Source organism: Scyliorhinus canicula, chromosome 2 (genome assembly GCF_902713615.1).
Source record: "Scyliorhinus canicula chromosome 2, sScyCan1.1, whole genome shotgun sequence".
In the NCBI taxonomy this organism is placed as follows: Eukaryota; Metazoa; Chordata; class Chondrichthyes; order Carcharhiniformes; family Scyliorhinidae; genus Scyliorhinus; species Scyliorhinus canicula.
Window position 1 is genome coordinate 183600957 of NC_052147.1, and position 19512 is coordinate 183620468.

The 19512-nt window shown below is 47.9% G+C and overlaps 1 protein-coding gene across 5 annotated transcripts in view; it reads right to left on the reverse strand.

Moving 5' to 3' along the window:
• ankar (ankyrin and armadillo repeat containing) overlaps positions 1-19512 on the reverse strand; it is a 326309-nt gene that overhangs the window by 297200 nt on the left and 9597 nt on the right. For 4 of the 5 annotated variants that reach the window (XM_038789172.1, XM_038789170.1, XM_038789175.1 and 1 more), the window contains exons 2-3: positions 17520-17667; positions 15195-15808 (exon numbers count right to left, since the gene is read on the reverse strand). In XM_038789172.1, the coding sequence (XP_038645100.1) occupies positions 15195-15723 (529 nt within the window). In that variant the 5' untranslated portion in view covers positions 15724-15808; positions 17520-17667. The remainder of the gene's footprint in view (positions 1-15194; positions 15809-17519; positions 17668-19512) is intronic. The other variant, XM_038789171.1, reaches the window with a different exon arrangement.

Here is a 19512-nt window from a genome sequence, read left to right on the forward strand (position 1 = left end):
ATATTTTAAATTAGAAAAGAGCAGAAACATATGGCTAAATGCAAAGTAAAGCTCCTTCCACTCTGGTCCAGGAATTTTGTTACTACATCAGTGGGACACTTTCACACCAGGCAACCTGTGATTTGCCTGAGAGAGATTTTCTATTTACTGTAAATTGGGGAAAGATTTTTAGCACCCGTTGGGGCCAGGATTTGAGGTGGCCGAGTGTTAAAATAAAAACACAGCCGATCAAGAGTCCGATTCCCCAGCACCATCCAATCCTGGCCTGCTTTCTCTCTTTTTTTTAAAAACGCATTTTATTCCAAAATTATAAAATGGTTACAAAACTTAAACATCCTGGGGAGCAAACTCCCCAAAACACAATTATACAGTCTATACAGATTTTTCCTCTTTTTCACCCCCTCCCTCCTCCCTCCCCCCCACTGCACGAACAACTCTTCAAACATGGCTAGGAACAACCTCCACCTTGCCTCAAGGCCTATTGCTGTACCCCTCAATTCATATTTGATATTTTCCATCCAAAGAAAGTCATATAAGTCACCCAGCCAGGCCACCACCCCTCATGGTGTTGCTGACCACCATTTCAATAAAATTATTCGTCGGGCAATCAAAGAGGCAAAGGCCACAACATTGGCTTTTCTCCCCTCCATCAGCTCCGGCTTCTCCGATAGCCCAAATCTCGCCACCAAAGAGTCCGGGCCAACCTCCTCCCTCACTATCCTTGTTACTACCTCGAACACTCCCACCCAGAATCTCGCCAACTTCTTGCAAGCCCAGAGCATATGTGCATGGTTTGCTGGTCCCTGCCCACACTTCTCACACTCATCTGCCACTCCCTGGAAGAACCCAGTCATTCGAGTCACATGTACTCTAAGTACCACCTTGACCTGTATCAGGCTCATCCTTGCACACGAGGAAGTCGCGTTTACCCTTCATAATGCCTAGCTCCAAACTCTCCAGTTTAGCTCATAGGGCTAATCGCTGGCTTTGAAAGCAGACCAAGGCAAGCCAGCAGCACGGTTCGATTCCCGTAACAGCCTCCCCGAACAGGCGCTGGAATGTGGCGCCTAGGGGCTTTTCACAGTAACTTCATTTGAAGCCTACTCGTGACAATACGTGATTTTCATTTTCATTTCATCTTCTCTCTCAGCTGCCCCTCCCACCTCTCCTTAATCTTCACCACCTGCTCTCCCAGCCACCTGTATATGTCTCCGATTCTACCCTCCCCTTCCAAATGAAATGAAAATCGCTTATTGTCACAAGTAGGCTTCAAATGAAGTTACTGTGAAAAGCCCCTAGTCGCCACATTCCGGCGCCTGTTCAAGGAGGCTGGTACGGGAAGCAGAAATCGCTCCAAAAGGGCATGCCTTAGTAACCTGGGGAACTCTTTCAAAACCTTCTGCGCAAAGTCCCTGACCTGCAGGTATCTAAACTTACTTCCTCTTGGGAGCTCTGCCTTCTCCTTCAGTTCCTCAATACTGTAAACATTGCTTCCAAATACAGATCCTTTAACCTGACCAGCCTCAGTTCTTTCCACTTCCTATACATGCCATCTGTCCACCGTCCCACCCCCGGCTTAAATCTGTGGTTTTCACACAGCGGCGTCAACACTGACATCCCCTCTATCCTGAAATGCCTCCTCAGCTGGTTTCAGATCTTCACTGTGGACTGTACCACAGGGGTCTCTGTGTATCTCCTTGGCACCAGTGGCAACACCGCCGCCACCATTGCCCTCAGGCTGGACCCTCTACAGGATTCTTCCTCCATCCTGACCTATTTTGCCCCTCTCCTTCCCACCACCGTCTCAACTTCTCCACATTGCCGCCAGATAATAATGCAGCAGGTTTGTCAATGCCAATGCCCCCTTCTGCCTCTGTTTCTGTAACAGGGTCCTCTTAACCCTTGGTACCTTCCATGTCCACACAAAGTCTGAAATAATTGTATCGTGTTTTCGGAAAAAGCCTTTGATACAAAAATCGGGAGCGTCTGGAATACGAATAGAAATCCAGGCAAAACGTTCAACTTCACCACTTGGACCCACCACGCTGGAATCAGATGTAGCGTGTCTAACCTTTCCAGATCCTCCCTAACCTCCTCCATCAGCTTTTTTAGATTCCAGTTATGCAGCATCGGCCACTCTCTTGCTACCTGAATCCCCAGATATTTAAACTTGTCACTGGCCACCTGGAATGGCAACACCCCTAGGTTAGCTCACCGACCCAGCTCTTTCACCGTGAACACTTCACTTTTTGCTACATTTAATTTATATCCCGAGAATACCCCGAACTTCCCCAACAGGCCCATGATCCTCCCCATGCTCTCCAGTTGGTCCGACAAGTACAATTGTCTGCATATAGCGACACCCAATGGTACCTAATCCCCCTCTTGATCCCTTGCCATTCTGCCAATCCCCGAAGGGCCAGGCTCTATAGTCAATGCAAATATCAGCGGCGAGAGTGGATACCCCCGCCTTGTTCCCCTATGCGGTTCAAAGTGTTTTGAACCCATATCATTGGTTCTCACACTGGCCACCATGCCAAATATAACAGGCACACCCATGCCACAAACTTCAGCCTAAACCCGAACCTTCACAGGACCCCAAATAAATATCATCACTCCACACAGTCAAATGTCTTCTTCGCATCCATGGACACCACTACCTCCAGTATCCGACCTCTCAAAGGAATCGTGATCACATTCAACAGCCTCCTTATATTACGAGAGATCTGCCTGTCCTTTATGAAGCCATCTGGTTCTCCATGACCACCCCTCGGACACAACCTTCCATCCTTCCCGCCACAACTTAGCCAGCACTTTCACAGCTGTATATAATGGTGATATGGGCCTGTATGACCCACATTCCAATGGGTCTTTCCCCTTCTTTGGTATCAATGTGATCATTACCTGCAACATGGTCTTCAGCAGCTACCCCATTCTCAACGCGTCATTAAATGCCAAGAGATCCGGTGCGTGGGCAGCACGGTAGCACAGTGGGTAACACCGTTGCTTCACAGCTCCAGGGTCCGATGTTCGATTCCCAGCTTGGGTCACTGTCTGTGTGGAGTCTGCACGTTCTGGGTGGGGGTGGGGGACCCACAAGCTCACTTAGAGATCCAGGCATCCTTTCAAAACGGCAACCCGATCTCTGAGTTTAGGTCCCCAGAGCTAAAAAAATATATACTAAGGGGGCAATTCTCCGAGCCCCGTGCCGGGCCGGAGAATCGGAGCAACTGCGCCACAACGCCCGACGCCGGCGCGCGATTCTACAAGGTCTGGAGAATCGGCACAATTTGCACCGCCGCGTTTGGCATGGCGCCAGTCACTGGAATCAGCGGATGGGCCGTGCAGCCGCTCCAACACGACAGAGACCCACCGGCGCCGTTCACCCCTAGTTGCTGCCAGTGGGAACTCTGCGGAAACGCTCGGGGGGCGACCTGTGGGGGGAGGAAGGGGGCTCCCTCACCGGGGGGGGGGGGCCTCCAATGGTATCTGGCCCACGAGCGGGGCCCACCAATCGGCGGGCCGGCCTCTCTGTTGGCGGGCCTCCTTTCCTCTGCCGACAATGTTATATCCCTGCGCCATTTTTGTGCAGGGGCAGCCTGGGGGAAGACGGCCACGGCGCATGCGCTGGTTGGCACCTGCCCAACTGCGCATGCCTGGGACCCAAGGCGCCGTGTCTTTTACGCAGCGCCTGGTCTTCGATGCCGTGCTGAGGACCCGCCCCCACAAATCGCACCACGCCCCTGCTAGCCCCATGGAGGCCCCAGAATAGGGGGGGGTGCGATTCCCCCAGCCCTGTGCCGGGCCAGAGAATCGGAGCAACTGCGCCACAACACCCCAACGGCGGTGCGCGATTCTCTGAGGTGCGGAGAATCGGCGCCATTTGCATCAGCGCGTTTGGCGCAGCACCAGCCGTGGGCCGCTGGAATCGGCGGGGACGCCGATTCCCCGGCCTGGATAGGCCAAGCGGCCACTCTGACATGACAGAGTCCCGCCGGCACCGTTCACCCCTGGTCGCTGCCGGTGGGAACTCTGTGGGAACGCTTGGGGGGCGGGCTGTGAGGGGGCGGGGGGCAGGAGGGGGAGGGGGGCCAGGAGCAGGACCCAAGGCGCTGAGGCCCCTCCCCCGCAAATCGTGCCACACCCCTGCCAGCCCCACGGAGGGAATGGGCGCCGACGCCGGAGTAAAACACTCTGGTTTTTACTCCGGCGTCGGCACTTAGACTCCCGTTGGGAGAATCCCGCCCTAAGTGTGGCCTAAACCGGTGAGAAACTCCCCAGGGCCTAAACAAGTGTACCTGAATAGCACTGGGGAACCCGCTGGCAGAGCCGGAGGGAAAATCACTGAAATATCCGCCACAAATTAACATAAAAATGTTTTAGGAGAATTGTGCCCATGATCTCCAGTGATGAAACATCATTGTTTGTTGGAGTAATAACAGAGAAGAAGAATTTTTTTGGAGACATCAAAAAATTCTCCAGCACTTAAAAAAATGCAAGTAAATGCGGTTGATGAGGACAAATGGCTGCTATTACTTGAAGTGAATGGTACAGTGGTCCAATGGAAGTTAGACACCGGTGCCAAAGCCAATTTAATCAGCATGACAGATTTTAAAAATCTATAAATTCAGCCTATTAGAAGAAATCACAAAATATCTCTGAGAGTTTATCGTGGTTCAAGCATTAAATGTTATGGTGCTTGTGACCTGACTGTGGTGGTGAGGAACACATTCATTCCGTCTCATTGTGTATTGTTTCTGAGGGCTTGGATTCATTATTAGGTGATCAGTCCTGTGAAGAATTAGCTCTACTGCAGTTGATGTGCAGCATCCACACAGGAAATTGAGCAACACTGCAACAATTCTGAGAATTTGATCAGCAAATTCAGTGATGTGTTCACTGATGTTAGTGCACTACCATTCGCCAATAAGATACAATTTAAAGAAGATGCATTGTCTAAACCACTGATATAAACTAGTAGTAGTGAAATTGCTGCAGATGTAGATCTGAATGTCAATCTTATTTCCACACTACTACCAGTATCGGATATGAAACTATGTGAAATGCAAGAAGAGACCAGGAAGGGTCAAACTCTTCAAGAGATGATGAGGAACAACAACTCACACCAGAGGTCAATGTATGGAGTTCTACAATTTTAGATCTGAACTCAGCATCATTAATGGAGTGGTACTTTGTTTGAACACTATAGTTATACCTCAATCTCTTTGCAAGGATGTGCTTAAGAGGATACATCAAAGACATCTCTGGATTGAGAAATGTAAACGGAAAGTTGCTGACTCTGTTTACTGGCCAGGTATAAACCAGGACATTGACAGGATGGTCATTTGGTGTGACACGTGTCAGACGCATAGTTGCAAGCAAACAAGAGAATATTTGCTAATATCTGATTTACCTACAGCACCATGACAGAAAGTAGCTATGGATCCCTTTCACCTTTGAGGGAAGGATTATTTAATTATCATAGATGATTTTTCAAACTATCCTGAAATGGCTCTCCTGTCAAGCAAAATGGCAAGCAGTGTAATACTGCATACCAAGTCAATTTTTGCGAGACATGGAATTCCTCAAGGCTCTGTGAGTGATAATGGTCCTTGTTTTAGCTTTAAAATGTAGCAACACTTCGCAGTTACGTATGATTTCAATCACGTCATGTTAGGTCCATTGTACCCACAAGCAAATGGCAAAGCCGAAAAAGGTGTACCTATTGTTAAGCTATTGTTGAAGAAGGCAATGGACAGCTAATCTGATCCATATTTCGCACTATGTCAGAGCGTCACCATTATCACGTGGTAGATTGCCAGCAGAGTTACTCATATATGGAAGTGCGGTACACAACCTTCCATTCATGAGTAACTCTGCTGGCAATCTACCACGTGTCAGGGAGGTGTCACTGATCTGTGTACCATCCTGGAAGATGAGTGGGGCCCTATGGGAAGTGGTAGCCACCCAGTGCTAATTGTACTGAAAGTCATTGTGATGTTCAACTGCAATACTTCTAGATCTTTCCAGGATTCATTGTGATAATGGGTCAGATATCGCAGGCTGTGATGCATAAATGCCTAAAGTTCATGACAATTACCCTTTTCAAGAGGGCCAGCATGTACGTGTGCTACTGCACCAATTCAGACAGTCAAGCTGAGATAGCCATTGGGTTCAGGGCCATCACTGGATTCCCCCTGGTGACCTAATGACCCCCTGCAAGGATGTAACCATCAAGGCCTCCAGTGACTAGCCAGTGGCCTTCATCAACAGGAAGGGCATCCATTCACTCAATGTGCAGCTGGTCTACGACCACTGAAGGATCCTTCAGCATGCTCATGATTCCTGGGAAGAGTGAAACATAGATATTCTTGCAGTCCCAGAAACCAGTTTTTGCAACCATCTCTGTGCCTTCAAAGATGAACACTATAAGACAACGGCTACCTGCTGAGGGCATAGACACTTGGTCCGAAGGGAAACACTCAAATGGATGCAAAGGTACAACTCCTGCCATTGGATAGCGTGAGTAACTATCGAACAGTCAATTGGTTCCTTGAAGATTAAATTAGAGTGCATTGATTGATCCAGAGGAACCCTACAACATGACCCATTAGGATTTTGTGTATCGTGATGGTCTGCTGTGCAATCCGCAACCTAGTGTTATGGGGAGAGGGGAGGGAGGAGGCTGCTGACCAGGTGATGCAAGATGAAGGACCCAAAGGACCACGGGCAATGAACAATAAGCACAAGGGAGGACATTTATATATAAACATTTAATAGAAGCATAGAAAATATGAGGAGGAAACCATTCGGCCCTTCAAGCCTCCTCCACCATTCATTATGATCATGGCTGATCATCCAACTCAATAGCTTAATCCCCCTTACCACCCCCCATATCCTTTGATCCTCTTTGTCCTAAGTATTATTTCTAACTCCTTCTTGAAAACACACAATGTTTTGGCCTCAACTACGTCCTGTGGTAACTAATTCCATAGGCTCACCACTCTTTGGGTGAAGAAACTTCTCCTCATCTCTGTCCTAAATAGTCAAGCTTGTATCCTCAGACTGTGTCCCCTTTGTTCTGGACACACCCAACATCGGGAACATCCTTCCTGCATCTACACTACCTAGCCCCGTTAGAATTTTACAGGTTTTAATGAGATCCCCCCTCATTCTTCGGAACTCCAGCAAATACAATCCTAACCGATCCAATCTCTCCTCATACCCGTCAGTCCCGTCATCCCAGGAATCAGTCTGGTAAACCTTCGATACACTTCCTCTCGAGCAAGAACATCCTTACTTAGATAAGGAGACCAAAAGTGCACACAATATTCCAGGTGTGGCCTTGGCAAGGCCCTGTATAATTGCAGCAATACTTCCCTGCTCCTGCACTCGAATCGTCTCGCAGTGAAGGCCAGAATACCATTTGCCTTCTTTACGGCCTGCTTTAGCTGCGTGTGGATTGCACAGCAGACCATCACGATACACAAAATCCTAATGGGTCATGTTGGACACACAGGACACACAGGTTTCATTCTGCATCCTCCTCACAGCTCACCCTCCCACCCAACTTAGTGTCACCTGCAAATTTGGAGATATTACATTTTGTTCCCTCATCTAGATCATTTATATTGTGAATAGCTGGGGACCTAGCACTGATCCCTGCGGTACCCCACTAGTCACTGCCTGCCAATTTGAAAAATACTTGTTAATCCTTACTCTTTATTTCCTGTCTGCCAACCAATTTCCTATCCATCTAAATACACCATGCCTAATCCCATGCGCTTTAACTTTACATGCTAATCTCTTATGTGGGACTTTGTCAAAAGCCTTCTGAAAGTCCAAATATGCCGCATCCACTGGGTCCCCTTCGCCAACGCTACTAGTTACATTCTCGAAGAATTTCAGTAGATTTGACAAGCATGATTTCCCATTCATAAATCCATGTTGACTCTGTTCGATCTTGCCACAGTTTTCTAAGTGCTCTGCTATAAAATCTTTGATAATGGATTCTAGAATTTTCCCCACTACCGACGTCTGGTTTACTGGTCGATCATTCCCTGTTTTCTCTCTACCTCTCTTTTTAAATAATGGAGTTACATTAGCTACCCTCCAATCTGCAGGAACATCTGCAGAACCGAGAAAAACCTGGAAGATGACCACCAATACATCCACTATTTTCTAGAGCCATTTCTTTAAGTACTCTGGGATATAGATTATCAGGCCCCAGAGATTTATCAGCCGTCAATCCTATCAATTTCCCCAACACAATTCCTTTCTAATATTGATCTCTTTCAATTCATCCCTCTCACTAAACTCTGTGTTCCCCAATATTTCTGGAATCTAATTTGTGTCTTCATTTATGAAGACAGAACCAAAGTATGTGTTTAGATGCTCGGCCGTTTTTTTGTCTATACATTCCTGTATTTCTGACATTTGTCTTTACCAATCTTTTTCTCTTCATGTACCAATAGAAACTTTTACAGTCAGTTTTTATGTTCCTGCAAGCTTACTCTCGTACTCTATTTTCCTCTTCTTAATCATTCTTCTTTGCTGGATTCTAAACTGCTCCCAATTCTCAGACCTGTTGTTTTTCCTGAGCCAATTTCTATGCTTCTTCCTTGAATTGAATACTATCTCTAATTTCCCTTGCCAGCCATGGATTGGCCACCTTTCCTATTTTACCAGACAGGAATAAACAACTGTTGCAGTTCCCCCATGCACACCGTGAACGCTCGTCATTGCCTTTCCCCGTCATTACTTTACGTTACCTTCCCCAATCGATCAAAGCGAACTTACGCCTCCTATCATTGTAGTTTCCTTTATTAAGATTCAGAACCCTAGTCTCAGAATCAACTACTTTCAGCTGTCTGAATTCATATGGTTCTGCCTGCTTCATTCCTGTTGTCACATATTATCCAAAGATGTCAATTTTACCATGAACTCTAGTAATGACTGCATATTTTTCATGTAACATGTTCCATGGTTCAAACTGTGCATTCCAGGCATTCCAAATCTCTGCCGCCTGTTGTCTCTGTTCATCATAAGCAACCATAGACTTCAAGTGATACGGACACCCATTTTAAAGGACACCACAATCTAACAAAATAACTAAAAACAAGGATGACACCAAGGACATGGAGGGTCTCCCCCAGTCTCAGAGGTAACCCCCTTCCCATGTACATTGGACCCCCCTCCCCCGATGGACATAGCCTCTCCCCAGGAACCCTCACTCCTCAATGGAAGCCTCCCATACTGCCCCCTGGCAGCACCTGGACCATTGCCAGGGTACAGCCCAGGTATGACCCTTTCTCTCCTGGGGGCTGTACTTATTTGTGTGCCATAGGCGGGGACTGCTCGTCAGGTTCCCATTTTACAAAACCTGTTGTAAACCTCTCTGGCATGGCATCACACTGGTGGGGAGGAAAATCCCTATGTGGGGGGGATCATACATCGGGGGGGGGGGCTAAGTATATGATGATGGGGTTCCTGACCTTTCATGGCAGGGACCCCATTGGGTCATGGGTGTGTGTATATGTGTGGGGGTGGGGGGGAATTGAGCAGGGAAATCTGCTGGCATGAAATCCGGTCTGGGAAAAACTGCGAGTTTTACGATGTATCACCATTCGTTTCAACTGGAGATGGGAGTACAAAATTTGCTGTAGCCTTTTTTACTCATTCAGATTACTCTTTTGCACTTTTTTCAGCAGCTTCTTTGCAGATTTGAATATTTCTATGTTTGGGTTCTCAGTGTTTTCTCTGCATTATTTCCAGGGATCAAAATCTATTTTTTCTCCACCTCTGTATACCATGGACAGCAGTCTTCCTCAGTATCCAGTCGTTATTGAACTATCTTGATATCTTCTGTAGTCACATGACTACAGAATGTCAGATGTGTCAATCAGACTGATTACAGGCACAAATTAATGTGATAGTTTCTAGGTGTGGTAGTGAGCGGTAACTGCCGTGAGCCTCTCCACATTCATCCCGGCGAGGCCATCACCGGTATAGAACATAGAACATAGAACAGTACAGCACAGAACAGGCCCTTCGGCCCTCAATGTTGTGCCGAGCCACGATCACCCTACTCAAACCCACGTATCCACCCTATACCCGTAACCCAACAACCCCCCCCCAACCTTACTTTTTTTTTAGGACACTACGGGCAATTTAGCATGGCCAATCCACCTAACCCGCACATCTTTGGACTGTGGGAGGAAACCGGAGCACCCGGAGGAAACCCACGCACACAGGGGGAGGACGTGCAGACTCCACACAGACAGTGACCCAGCCGGGAATCAAACCTGGGACCCTGGAGCTGTGAAGCATTTATGCTAACCACCATGCTACCCTGCTGCCCTAATGTATCAAATTAATGTATCAAACATTAATTGGTCCACTTAATGAGGTCCCATGGGCTTCACGCTACAAATGATGGCCTGACAGCTTATTCGCCGGTACCACATCTGCCAGTTACCCGCCAACATGGGGGAGCTGCACTTAAACCGGTCCCGCAGAATAGACCCCACGCAGCTCCCAGCCATGCCACCGAGGAGACCAGCCCCAGGGATGATGACCTGGCCAGATTGTTGGACACGTTCAAGTGGAGACAGGATGCCCAGTTCCCCGAGGGGCTCAGGAGGTCAGCAACAGGGCAAACAGTTTCATCAGGCAAAGCAAAGGGTGGAGGAGTTTGCCTCCTCATCAAGTCTTCCTGGTGCTTGGATGTGGTGACCCTGGTGACCTACTGCTCCCTGGACCTGGAATACCTGACCATGAAGTGCCTGTACTACCTTCCACGTGATTACACTTCAGCCTACAGCATCCTACATCCCACCCCAGGCAGAAGTAATGAAGGCGCTGGACAAACTGTACACAGTTATAAACAAAAACAAAACAGAACACCCGGAGGCTTTATTCATCGTGGCCGAGGGCTTCAACAAGGCCAACCTCAAGACTGTACTGCCAAAATTCCACCCACACGTCTCCTGTCCCACCAGCGACGACAATACTCTTGACCACTGCTACTCAAAAATCAAGGGCACCAACTGTCCCACCCCCCGACCGCACTTTAGAAAATCAGACCACAAGACGGTGCTCCTTCTCCCGGCATACAAGCATAAACTTAAGTGGGAGAATCCGGCTAAGAAGGTTGTGCAGTGCTGGTCTGAGGAAACAGAAGAGTTCCTAGGTGATTGCTTGGATACAGACTACTGGTCCATATTTAAGAACTCAGCGACCAATCTAAATGAGTATGCCACCACCGTCACAGACTTCATCAGCAAATGTGTGGATGACTGAGTGTCAAAGAAAGCAGTCCGTACATTCCCCAACGGGGAACCATGACTTATCGAGAGATTGACTCCATACTGAAGGACAAGTCTGAGGCGTTCAAGTCAGGTGACCCTGACCTGTACAAGAAATCCAGGTACAACCTCCGCAAAGTCATCCGGGATGCCAAGAGACAATATCAGACCAAGCTAGAGTCACAGACTAGCATTACAGACTCTCGTCAGTTGTGGCAAGGCCTAAACAACATGAAATTAAATGAAATGAAAATCGCTTATTGTCACGAGTAGGCTTCAATGAAGTTACTGCGAAAAGCCCCTAGTCGCCACATTCCGGCGCCTGTCCGGGGAGGCTGATACGGGAATCGTGCTGCTGGCCTGCCTTGGTCTGCTTTCAAAGCCAGCGATTTAGCCCAGTGAGCTAATTCAGCCCCATAACGGGCTACAAAACGAAGCCAAGCAGTATCTCCGGCAGCAGTGCACCCCTCCCCGATGAACTCAATGCATTCTATGCTCGGTTTGAGCAGGAAACCATCAATCTGCTGTTGAGTGCCCCAGCGGCCCCGGACACACCAATACTCACCATCACAGCTTCCAAAGTCAGATCGGCCTTCCTGAAAATGAACCCTCGGAAGGCGATGGATCCGGACGGGGTCCCTGGTCATGCACTCAGAGCCTGGGCGGACCAGCTGGCAGATGTGTTCGCGGACATCTTCAACCTGTCCCTACTCCGCTCCGAGGTACCCACCTGCTTCAAGAAGATCACCATAATACCGGTGCCAAAGAAGAACCAGGCAACGTGCCTCAATAACACTGTCCGGTGGCCCTGACATCAATCGTAATGAAGTTCTTCGAATGGTTGGTCATGAAGCATATCAACTCCATACTCCCAGGATGCCTAGATCCACTGGAATTCTCATACCGCTGAGAATGGTCCACAGTAGACACCATCTCCCTGGCCTTACATGCATCCGTAGAGCATCTTGACAACAAGGACTCCTACATCAGACTCTTATTTATTGACTATATCAAAGCTACAAAATCTAGGACTTGGCTCCTCACTCTGCAACTGGACCCTCGACTTTCTGATCCACAGACCACAATCAGTAAGGATAAACAACAACACCTCTTCCACAATTGTCCTCAATACAGGGGTCCCACAAGGCTGACTACTTAGCCCCCTATTATACTCCCTATACACACATGACTGCATAGCAAAATTTGGCTCCAACTTCATCTACAAGTTTGCTGATGACAGAACCATAATGGATCAGATCTCGAACAGCGACGAGTCAGAATACAGGAGGGAGATAGAGAACCTAGTGGAGTGGTGCAGCGACAACAATCTATCCGTCAATGCCAGCAAAACTAAAGAACTGGTCATTGACTTTAGGAAGCAAAGTACTGTACACACCCCTGTCTGCATCAACGAGGCCAAGGTGGAGATGGTTGATAGCTTCAAATTCCTAGGTGTGTTCATCACCAAAAATCTGTCCTTGTCCACCCACATCGACACTACCACCAAGAAAGCACAACAGTGCCTTTACTTCCTCAGGAAACTAAGGAAATTTGGCATGAACACACTGATTCATACTAACTTTTACAGATGCACCATAGAAAGCATCCTATCTGGCTGCATCACAGCCTGGTATGGCAACTGCTCGGCCCAAGACCGCAAGAAACTTGAGAGTCATGAACACAGCGCAGTCCATCACACAACCTGCATCCCATCCATTGACTCTATCCACACCTCCCGCTGCCTTAGGAAAGCAGGCAGCATAATCAAAGACCTCTCCCACCCAACTTACTCACCCGTCCAACTTCTTCCATCGGGCAAGAGATACAAAAGTCTGAGAACACGCACGAACAGATTCAAAAACAGCTTCTTCTCCACTGTTACCAGATTCCTAAACGACCCTCTTATGGACTGACCTGATTTATACTACACTTCTGGATGCTTCACCCGATGACACTGTGTATCTTGTGTGCCCTATTATGTATTTCCTTTTCTTTTTCATGTATTAAATGATCTGTTTGAGCTGCTCGCAGAAAAATACTTTTCTCTGTTCACGTGACAATAAACAAATCCAAATCCATCCAACTATCGGAGGCCAACGCCAGTTGGGGACACATATGTACAGCATTAAAAAATGTTGCACCTGAGAAGTATGATACCTCCGGCACATTCTTCTGCAATCCCCTGCCCCAGCCCCCCAAGCATCCGAGCGCCTGGATTTTGCCCCTCGCACCTCCCATGCACACCACATGTAGGTGATGGGTGTCAGCAAGCACTCAGCAACCAGGCGGGAGTCAGACTATCGCATCGATTGAGGAGCCCCAGCGGGACATCACCACCCCCTGCCTTTTGGTGATATTAAACAGACTGTGGGAGGGTGGAACAGGGTGGTGGGGGCAATGGGTGGGGGGGAAGGCGGAATAGTTGGGGGGAAGGGGGTTGAGATAACAGACAAAACCACGTCCTATGTGAAGCATGAGAGGATGAGGGCCTCCTTGGCCTTCCAGCCTTGTTAGACCCTCGCCGCTGCCACCTGTCCTCCATCCTCTACTGCGTCCTGCGGGTCCTTCCCGGGCAATTGTTTCAAAATGGTGCAATCGTGGTGTCACCTGATGGCACCCCTGCACTTTCACCACTCAGGCTCCATGCCTCTTCATTCTTGGCTGGCAACCAGAGGTCATGTGTGGCTGGTCATTCTCTACCTGAAAAGTCCCAACATTAGGACCTGTAGCTCAGCCGCAGTGTTTAGCCCCATTTTTTCTTAACTTCAATATTGCACAACTATTGTACTTATTTTTCAGAAATAATAATAATAATCTTTATCAATATCACAAGTAGGCTTACATTAACACTGCAATGAAGTTACTATGACAAGCCCCTAGTCGCCACATTCCAGCGCCTCTTCAGGTACACGGAGGTAGAATTCAGGATGTCCAATTCACCTAACAAGCAAGGGCGGGATTCTCCGACACCCCGCCGGGTCGGAGAATCGTGGGGGGGGCGCCATGAATCCAAACCCGCCACCCCGACCTGGCTAACGAATTCTCGGGAGCCAGGGTTTTGGCGGGGACAGGAATCGCGCTGCGCTGGTCTGCGGCCGTTACCAGTGGCCCCCGCGGCAATTCTCTGCCCCGCGATGGGCCGAGCGACCACCTGTTTTCGGCTGGACCCGGCGCGTAAATCAAACCAGGTCCGTACCTGCGGGAATTGGCTCTGCAGGCGGCCTGCAGAGTCCTCGGTGGGGCGTGGGTGGATCTGGCCCCAGGGTGTGCCCCCACAGTGGCCTGGCCCGCGATTGGGGCCCACCGATCCGCGGGCGTACCTGTGCCATGGGGGCACTCTTTCCGTCCATGCTGGTTGCTGTCTACCTCCGCCATGGCCGGCGCTGAGAAGAACCCCCCCATGGCATGCGCTGGGATGACGCCTGCACATGCTGGCGCTCCCGCGCATGCGCCAACTCGTGCCGGCCGGCGGAGGCCCTTCAGCGCCAGTTGGCACGGCGCCAAGCCCTTCTGCGCCGGCTGGCGTGGCGCCAACCCTGCCAGTGCCAGCCTAGCCCCTGAAGGTGCGGAGAATTCCGTACCTTCCGGGCGGCCCGACGCCAGAGTGGCTCATGGCACTCCTCGGCGCCGGGATGGCCCGCCCCGCCAGGTAGAGGAGAATCCCGCCCCATGTCTTTCAGGACTTGTGGGGGGAAACTGGAGCACCCGGAGGAAACCCACACAGACACGGGGAGAACGTGCAGACTCCGCAGTGACCCAAGCCAGAACTGAACCTGCTAACCACTGCACTATCACAGTCAATATTTCCACATTTACTTGCTACATATAATTTAATATTTTGTATAAAATCAGTGTGTTTAATAAGTATAATGTTTCATAGAACTTCACCTGCTTTAATAAATTCAGAAAGTATATCTTCCTCTGTTTTGGAAGTTTCACCAATATCAACATCCAGAAACGAGGGCCATATTTCTGAAAATCGTTTTCTTTTTTCAGTTGGCATGTAGACTCCATGCCAAAGTGCTTTCATAGTGTAGTCCACATTTATCAAAATCTGCCCAATTAGAGTGTCATGATAAGCTGGCGACAAGTGACATGTGGTACTGCAGTCATAGTTGCCATCTAAATAAATTGTTGGAACTTGATTCAGAATATAAATACCCAGCACCAATTCTCTCAGAATTTGGTGGACGTCTTTATAATTCAAAGGAGCATCTGGTACCACCGGAGCTAGAATAACAGCATTGGAATTGCTGAAGTCTTTCATTTGGCTTGAGAGTCCAGTGGGATATTCGACTGGAAAGCGAAACTCATCAGCAGATTGCAGCCAGTTGCAGGAGGCTACGGTCAGCAACTCTTGTAGATCGTTCAGGTTGTATTTGCCAAGGATAGCACTTGCAGTCATTTTCGTTGCCATAGCTGCGAATAGACTGTTTCACTATTCTGATTGTCGAATTTTAGTTTTCTAGAGGAAACCAGATTGGAAAGTCTTCCTTTTCCTCCTACAAGATATTTCAAGTTTTAGTGCATTGGTAGTAAAACATTTTACTTCCTTTTAATTTATCCAACCCTCTGTATAATAATGTTTACACATGTATTAAACCAATTATGTTAATTATCATAAATTATAGTAGAGCTTTCTTTGATTTGAACAAAAATATTTCTAAAAGGTTTATTAAGTGCCAATTAAGAAACAAGATTGTAGTTTTATTGATATTTCCTCCCACTCATTTCCCCACCATGTTTTTACTCCATTTAGTCGAAGTGTGGCAGATTTGAACTCCATGGTGCACAATAGTATAGCCATTGACTGACAGCACCATTGGGCTCCATTCTCCTTTGTCAGACTGTTCACTGCTCAATAACCTCTCAACTCTTTTGCCCATTACCACTGTCTCCCTGCACCACTCCTTTCCTTATACCACAACTACATGTGTGAGAAACTCATCTCCACCTCTTTGTCACTAATAATGACACATCCATTCAGCTGCTACTGCCATATTCCTGTCCCTTTTCCCCTTTAAGCTAAGCAAAGCTCTGCTCCCTGTGACTCAAACATACATAATTCTCTAGATTCTCTCTTATCTGCCTTCATGTCCTTTCTGAAGTCATCCTATCCGTGAGACCTTCTATTCTCTTAATTTTATTTCCAACAAATTGCTAACCACCTAACTACCCACCCTGGTCCCTGTGTTGGCTGATATTTGTAAATGTTTCTTCTCCCAGATACTGTCCTGCTTCATTTCAATTTTGTCACTCCTAAAAAAACTCTCTGACCCCTCTTTCCTTGCAAACAACTGCTTCATTACAAATGTCCCTTTCTTCTTCAAAGTTATTGAACGTATTGTGTTACAACCCCATGGAAATGTATGAACCAAAATAACCAAATCTACCAAATCACCCTGAAATGAAGAAAATACTGGACAATATTTCACTTGTTGTAACTTTTACTTAAACATGAATCAGAATCAACATAAATTAAGCATGAATTAACAGGAAAATCACAGTTGATATGGACTGTATATTACACATGGAATAGTAGATACAAAAAGAATATTTCATGAAATTAGCAGGAAGGCCACTCCATCTATCTGCATGTTCCCTGTTTCAGCTGCAAAGTTCTTCCAAGATGAATTCCAACCCTTTTCCATCAAGAACTTAGCTGACTCTCCACAGGCAGCAGCTTGTGCATAAACAGGGTTCCACCCATGCAATCGTCCCGATACTTTTTTCCAGAACCTTCTCAACTTTCAGCTCACATTGGTTATGGTAGTGTGGATCTACTAGAACTGCTATTACCTCCACATGATATGGCCAGATTTGCATTTAACCACTCAGATGTGAAAGAAAGTGGCAGCTGTCTTTTAAAAAAAATTTAGAGTACCCAATTATTTTTCCAATTAAGGGGCAATTTAGCATGGCCAATCCACCTATCCTGCACATCTTGTTTGGGTTGTGGGGGCGAAACCCACGCAGACACGAGGAGAATGTGCAAACTCCACACAGACAGTGACCCAGGGCCGGGATTCGAACCCGGATCCTCAGCGCCGTAGGCAGCAATGCTAACCACTGTGCCACCGTGCTGCCCGTAGTGGCAGCTGTCCTAATGGTGCTTTCTGTCTGCTCAGAAACCAGCTCTTTAACACAGCATGTAGACTGCCACTACAAAACTCTGCTGTCCATAATTCAAGTCCTGCTAGCTCGCAATCTCACCGATTGGGGCAGGTGCTCAACCTCACCGATAGGGACTGTTTACCAACGGGCAGCATGGTGGCACAGTGGTTAGCTCTGCTGTCTCACGGGTCTCGCCATCACACCCAAAGATTTGCAGCGTAGTTAGATTGGTCATGCGAAAGTGCCCCTTAATTGAAAAGAAAGAGACAGTTTACCAACCTCACCAATAGGCACAGTCCATCAACCTCACCCATAGAGCGAGTTCATCAACCTCACCCATAGAGACAGTTCATCAACCTCACCCACAGAGACAGTTCATCAACCTCACCCATAGAGACAGTTTATCAACCTCGCCCACAGAGACAGTTCATCAACCTCACCCACAGAGATAGTTCATCAACCTCACCCATAGAGACAGTTCATCAACCTCACCCACAGAGACAGTTCATCAACCTCACCCATAGAGACAGTTTATCAACCTCGCCCACAGAGACAGTTCATCAACCTCACCCACAGAGATAGTTCATCAACCTCACCCATAGAAACAGTTCATCAACCTCACCCACAGAGAGTTAATCAACCTCACCCATAGAAACAGTTCATCAACCTCACCCATAGAGACAGTTCATCAACCTCACCAATAGAGACAGTTCATCAGCCTCACTGATAAAGACAGTTCATCAACATCACTGATAGGGACAGTTTACCAACCTCCCTGTAACCTCATCGATAGGCACAGTTCATTAACTTCACTGATAGCCACAGTTCATTGACCTCATCGATAGGGACAGTTCATTAAATTACCAATTTAGATTTATATTGATTGTCATATGTACCAAGGTACGGTGAACAGTATTGTTCTGCATACAGTCCAAGCAGATCATTCCATGCATGAAAAGCGTAGGACCAATAGATACAGTTCATCAACGTCACCGACAGCGACAGTTTACCAACCTTCCTGTAACCTTGTCAAAAGGCACAGTTTACCAATCTCACTGTAACCTCACAGATAGAGACAGTTTACCAACCTCACTGTGCCTCTGCATGTCCTATCTTCTTCCTCTCCCTCATCAGCCACAACACCAGTTTCACAATTTTTAAAAGCATAAGTGAACTGTGCCATTGGAAACTCGGCCCATCTCAGCGGGAGAATTGCGAAGGCCCCAGAGAATAACGGGTCAGGTCCGCTAATGATATGCAAACGCTGTTTACTGTGTGTGCATTTTGGACTGCACTAACACCACTGTTGAGGTGACAGAGAATTGCAACTGTCGTTTAATCGGCGCCCGCTGCGATTTCGGCATCAGAACCTATTCTCCGCCCAATCGTGTTTCTCGATTTCGGAGTCAGCCAATGGAGAATCTTGCCCCATGATCCTCCATGGAGATGAATCGCTTCTGAGGTGTGCTTGTGCCAGGAGTGGCACCAAGAGGCAATTCACTAATCCTTGTTCTGTAAATTTATGCATGGAGGGTTTGCAAGGGATTCCCTGGCGAATCCCGCTATTGGGCCATTATTTTGAGCGGGCGGCCAAATAGCGAGGGACAGCGGCTGCTCCCCGTCCATCCCACAATGCAAATTCCCCCCACAAACCAGGGGATTTATTGTGCCACCCTCCCCGCTCCCCAGTACGCACAGATAAGGGAGATCTGACCGAGCTCCCACCAGAGACCCCCCATAACAGAGATTCCTCTGCCCTCCCCCCCCCCCCCCCCCATATCAGAGACCCCTGCCTGGAAGCTAAAGAGCAGTCCAGACAGAAACAGTGAAAAAAATCATTGCTTTAAAGCTCACCTGCCCCCTACTGCTGCTGCCTCAGGCAGAGAAAGTAGCAGACGTAAATTCCTAGAAAGCAAAAACCGCCTCACCAGGGTTTGAACCTCCTCAGATCCTTTGATTTGCAAGGCTTTTTTTCACATCAATGAGAAATTGCCTTAGCTATGCTGTGATTGACAGCTTCCACACAGCCAGATGTTTGGATTGTTTTTTTCAAGTAGATGGAGGCAGTGGACCAATGACGGTTCTTGTACCC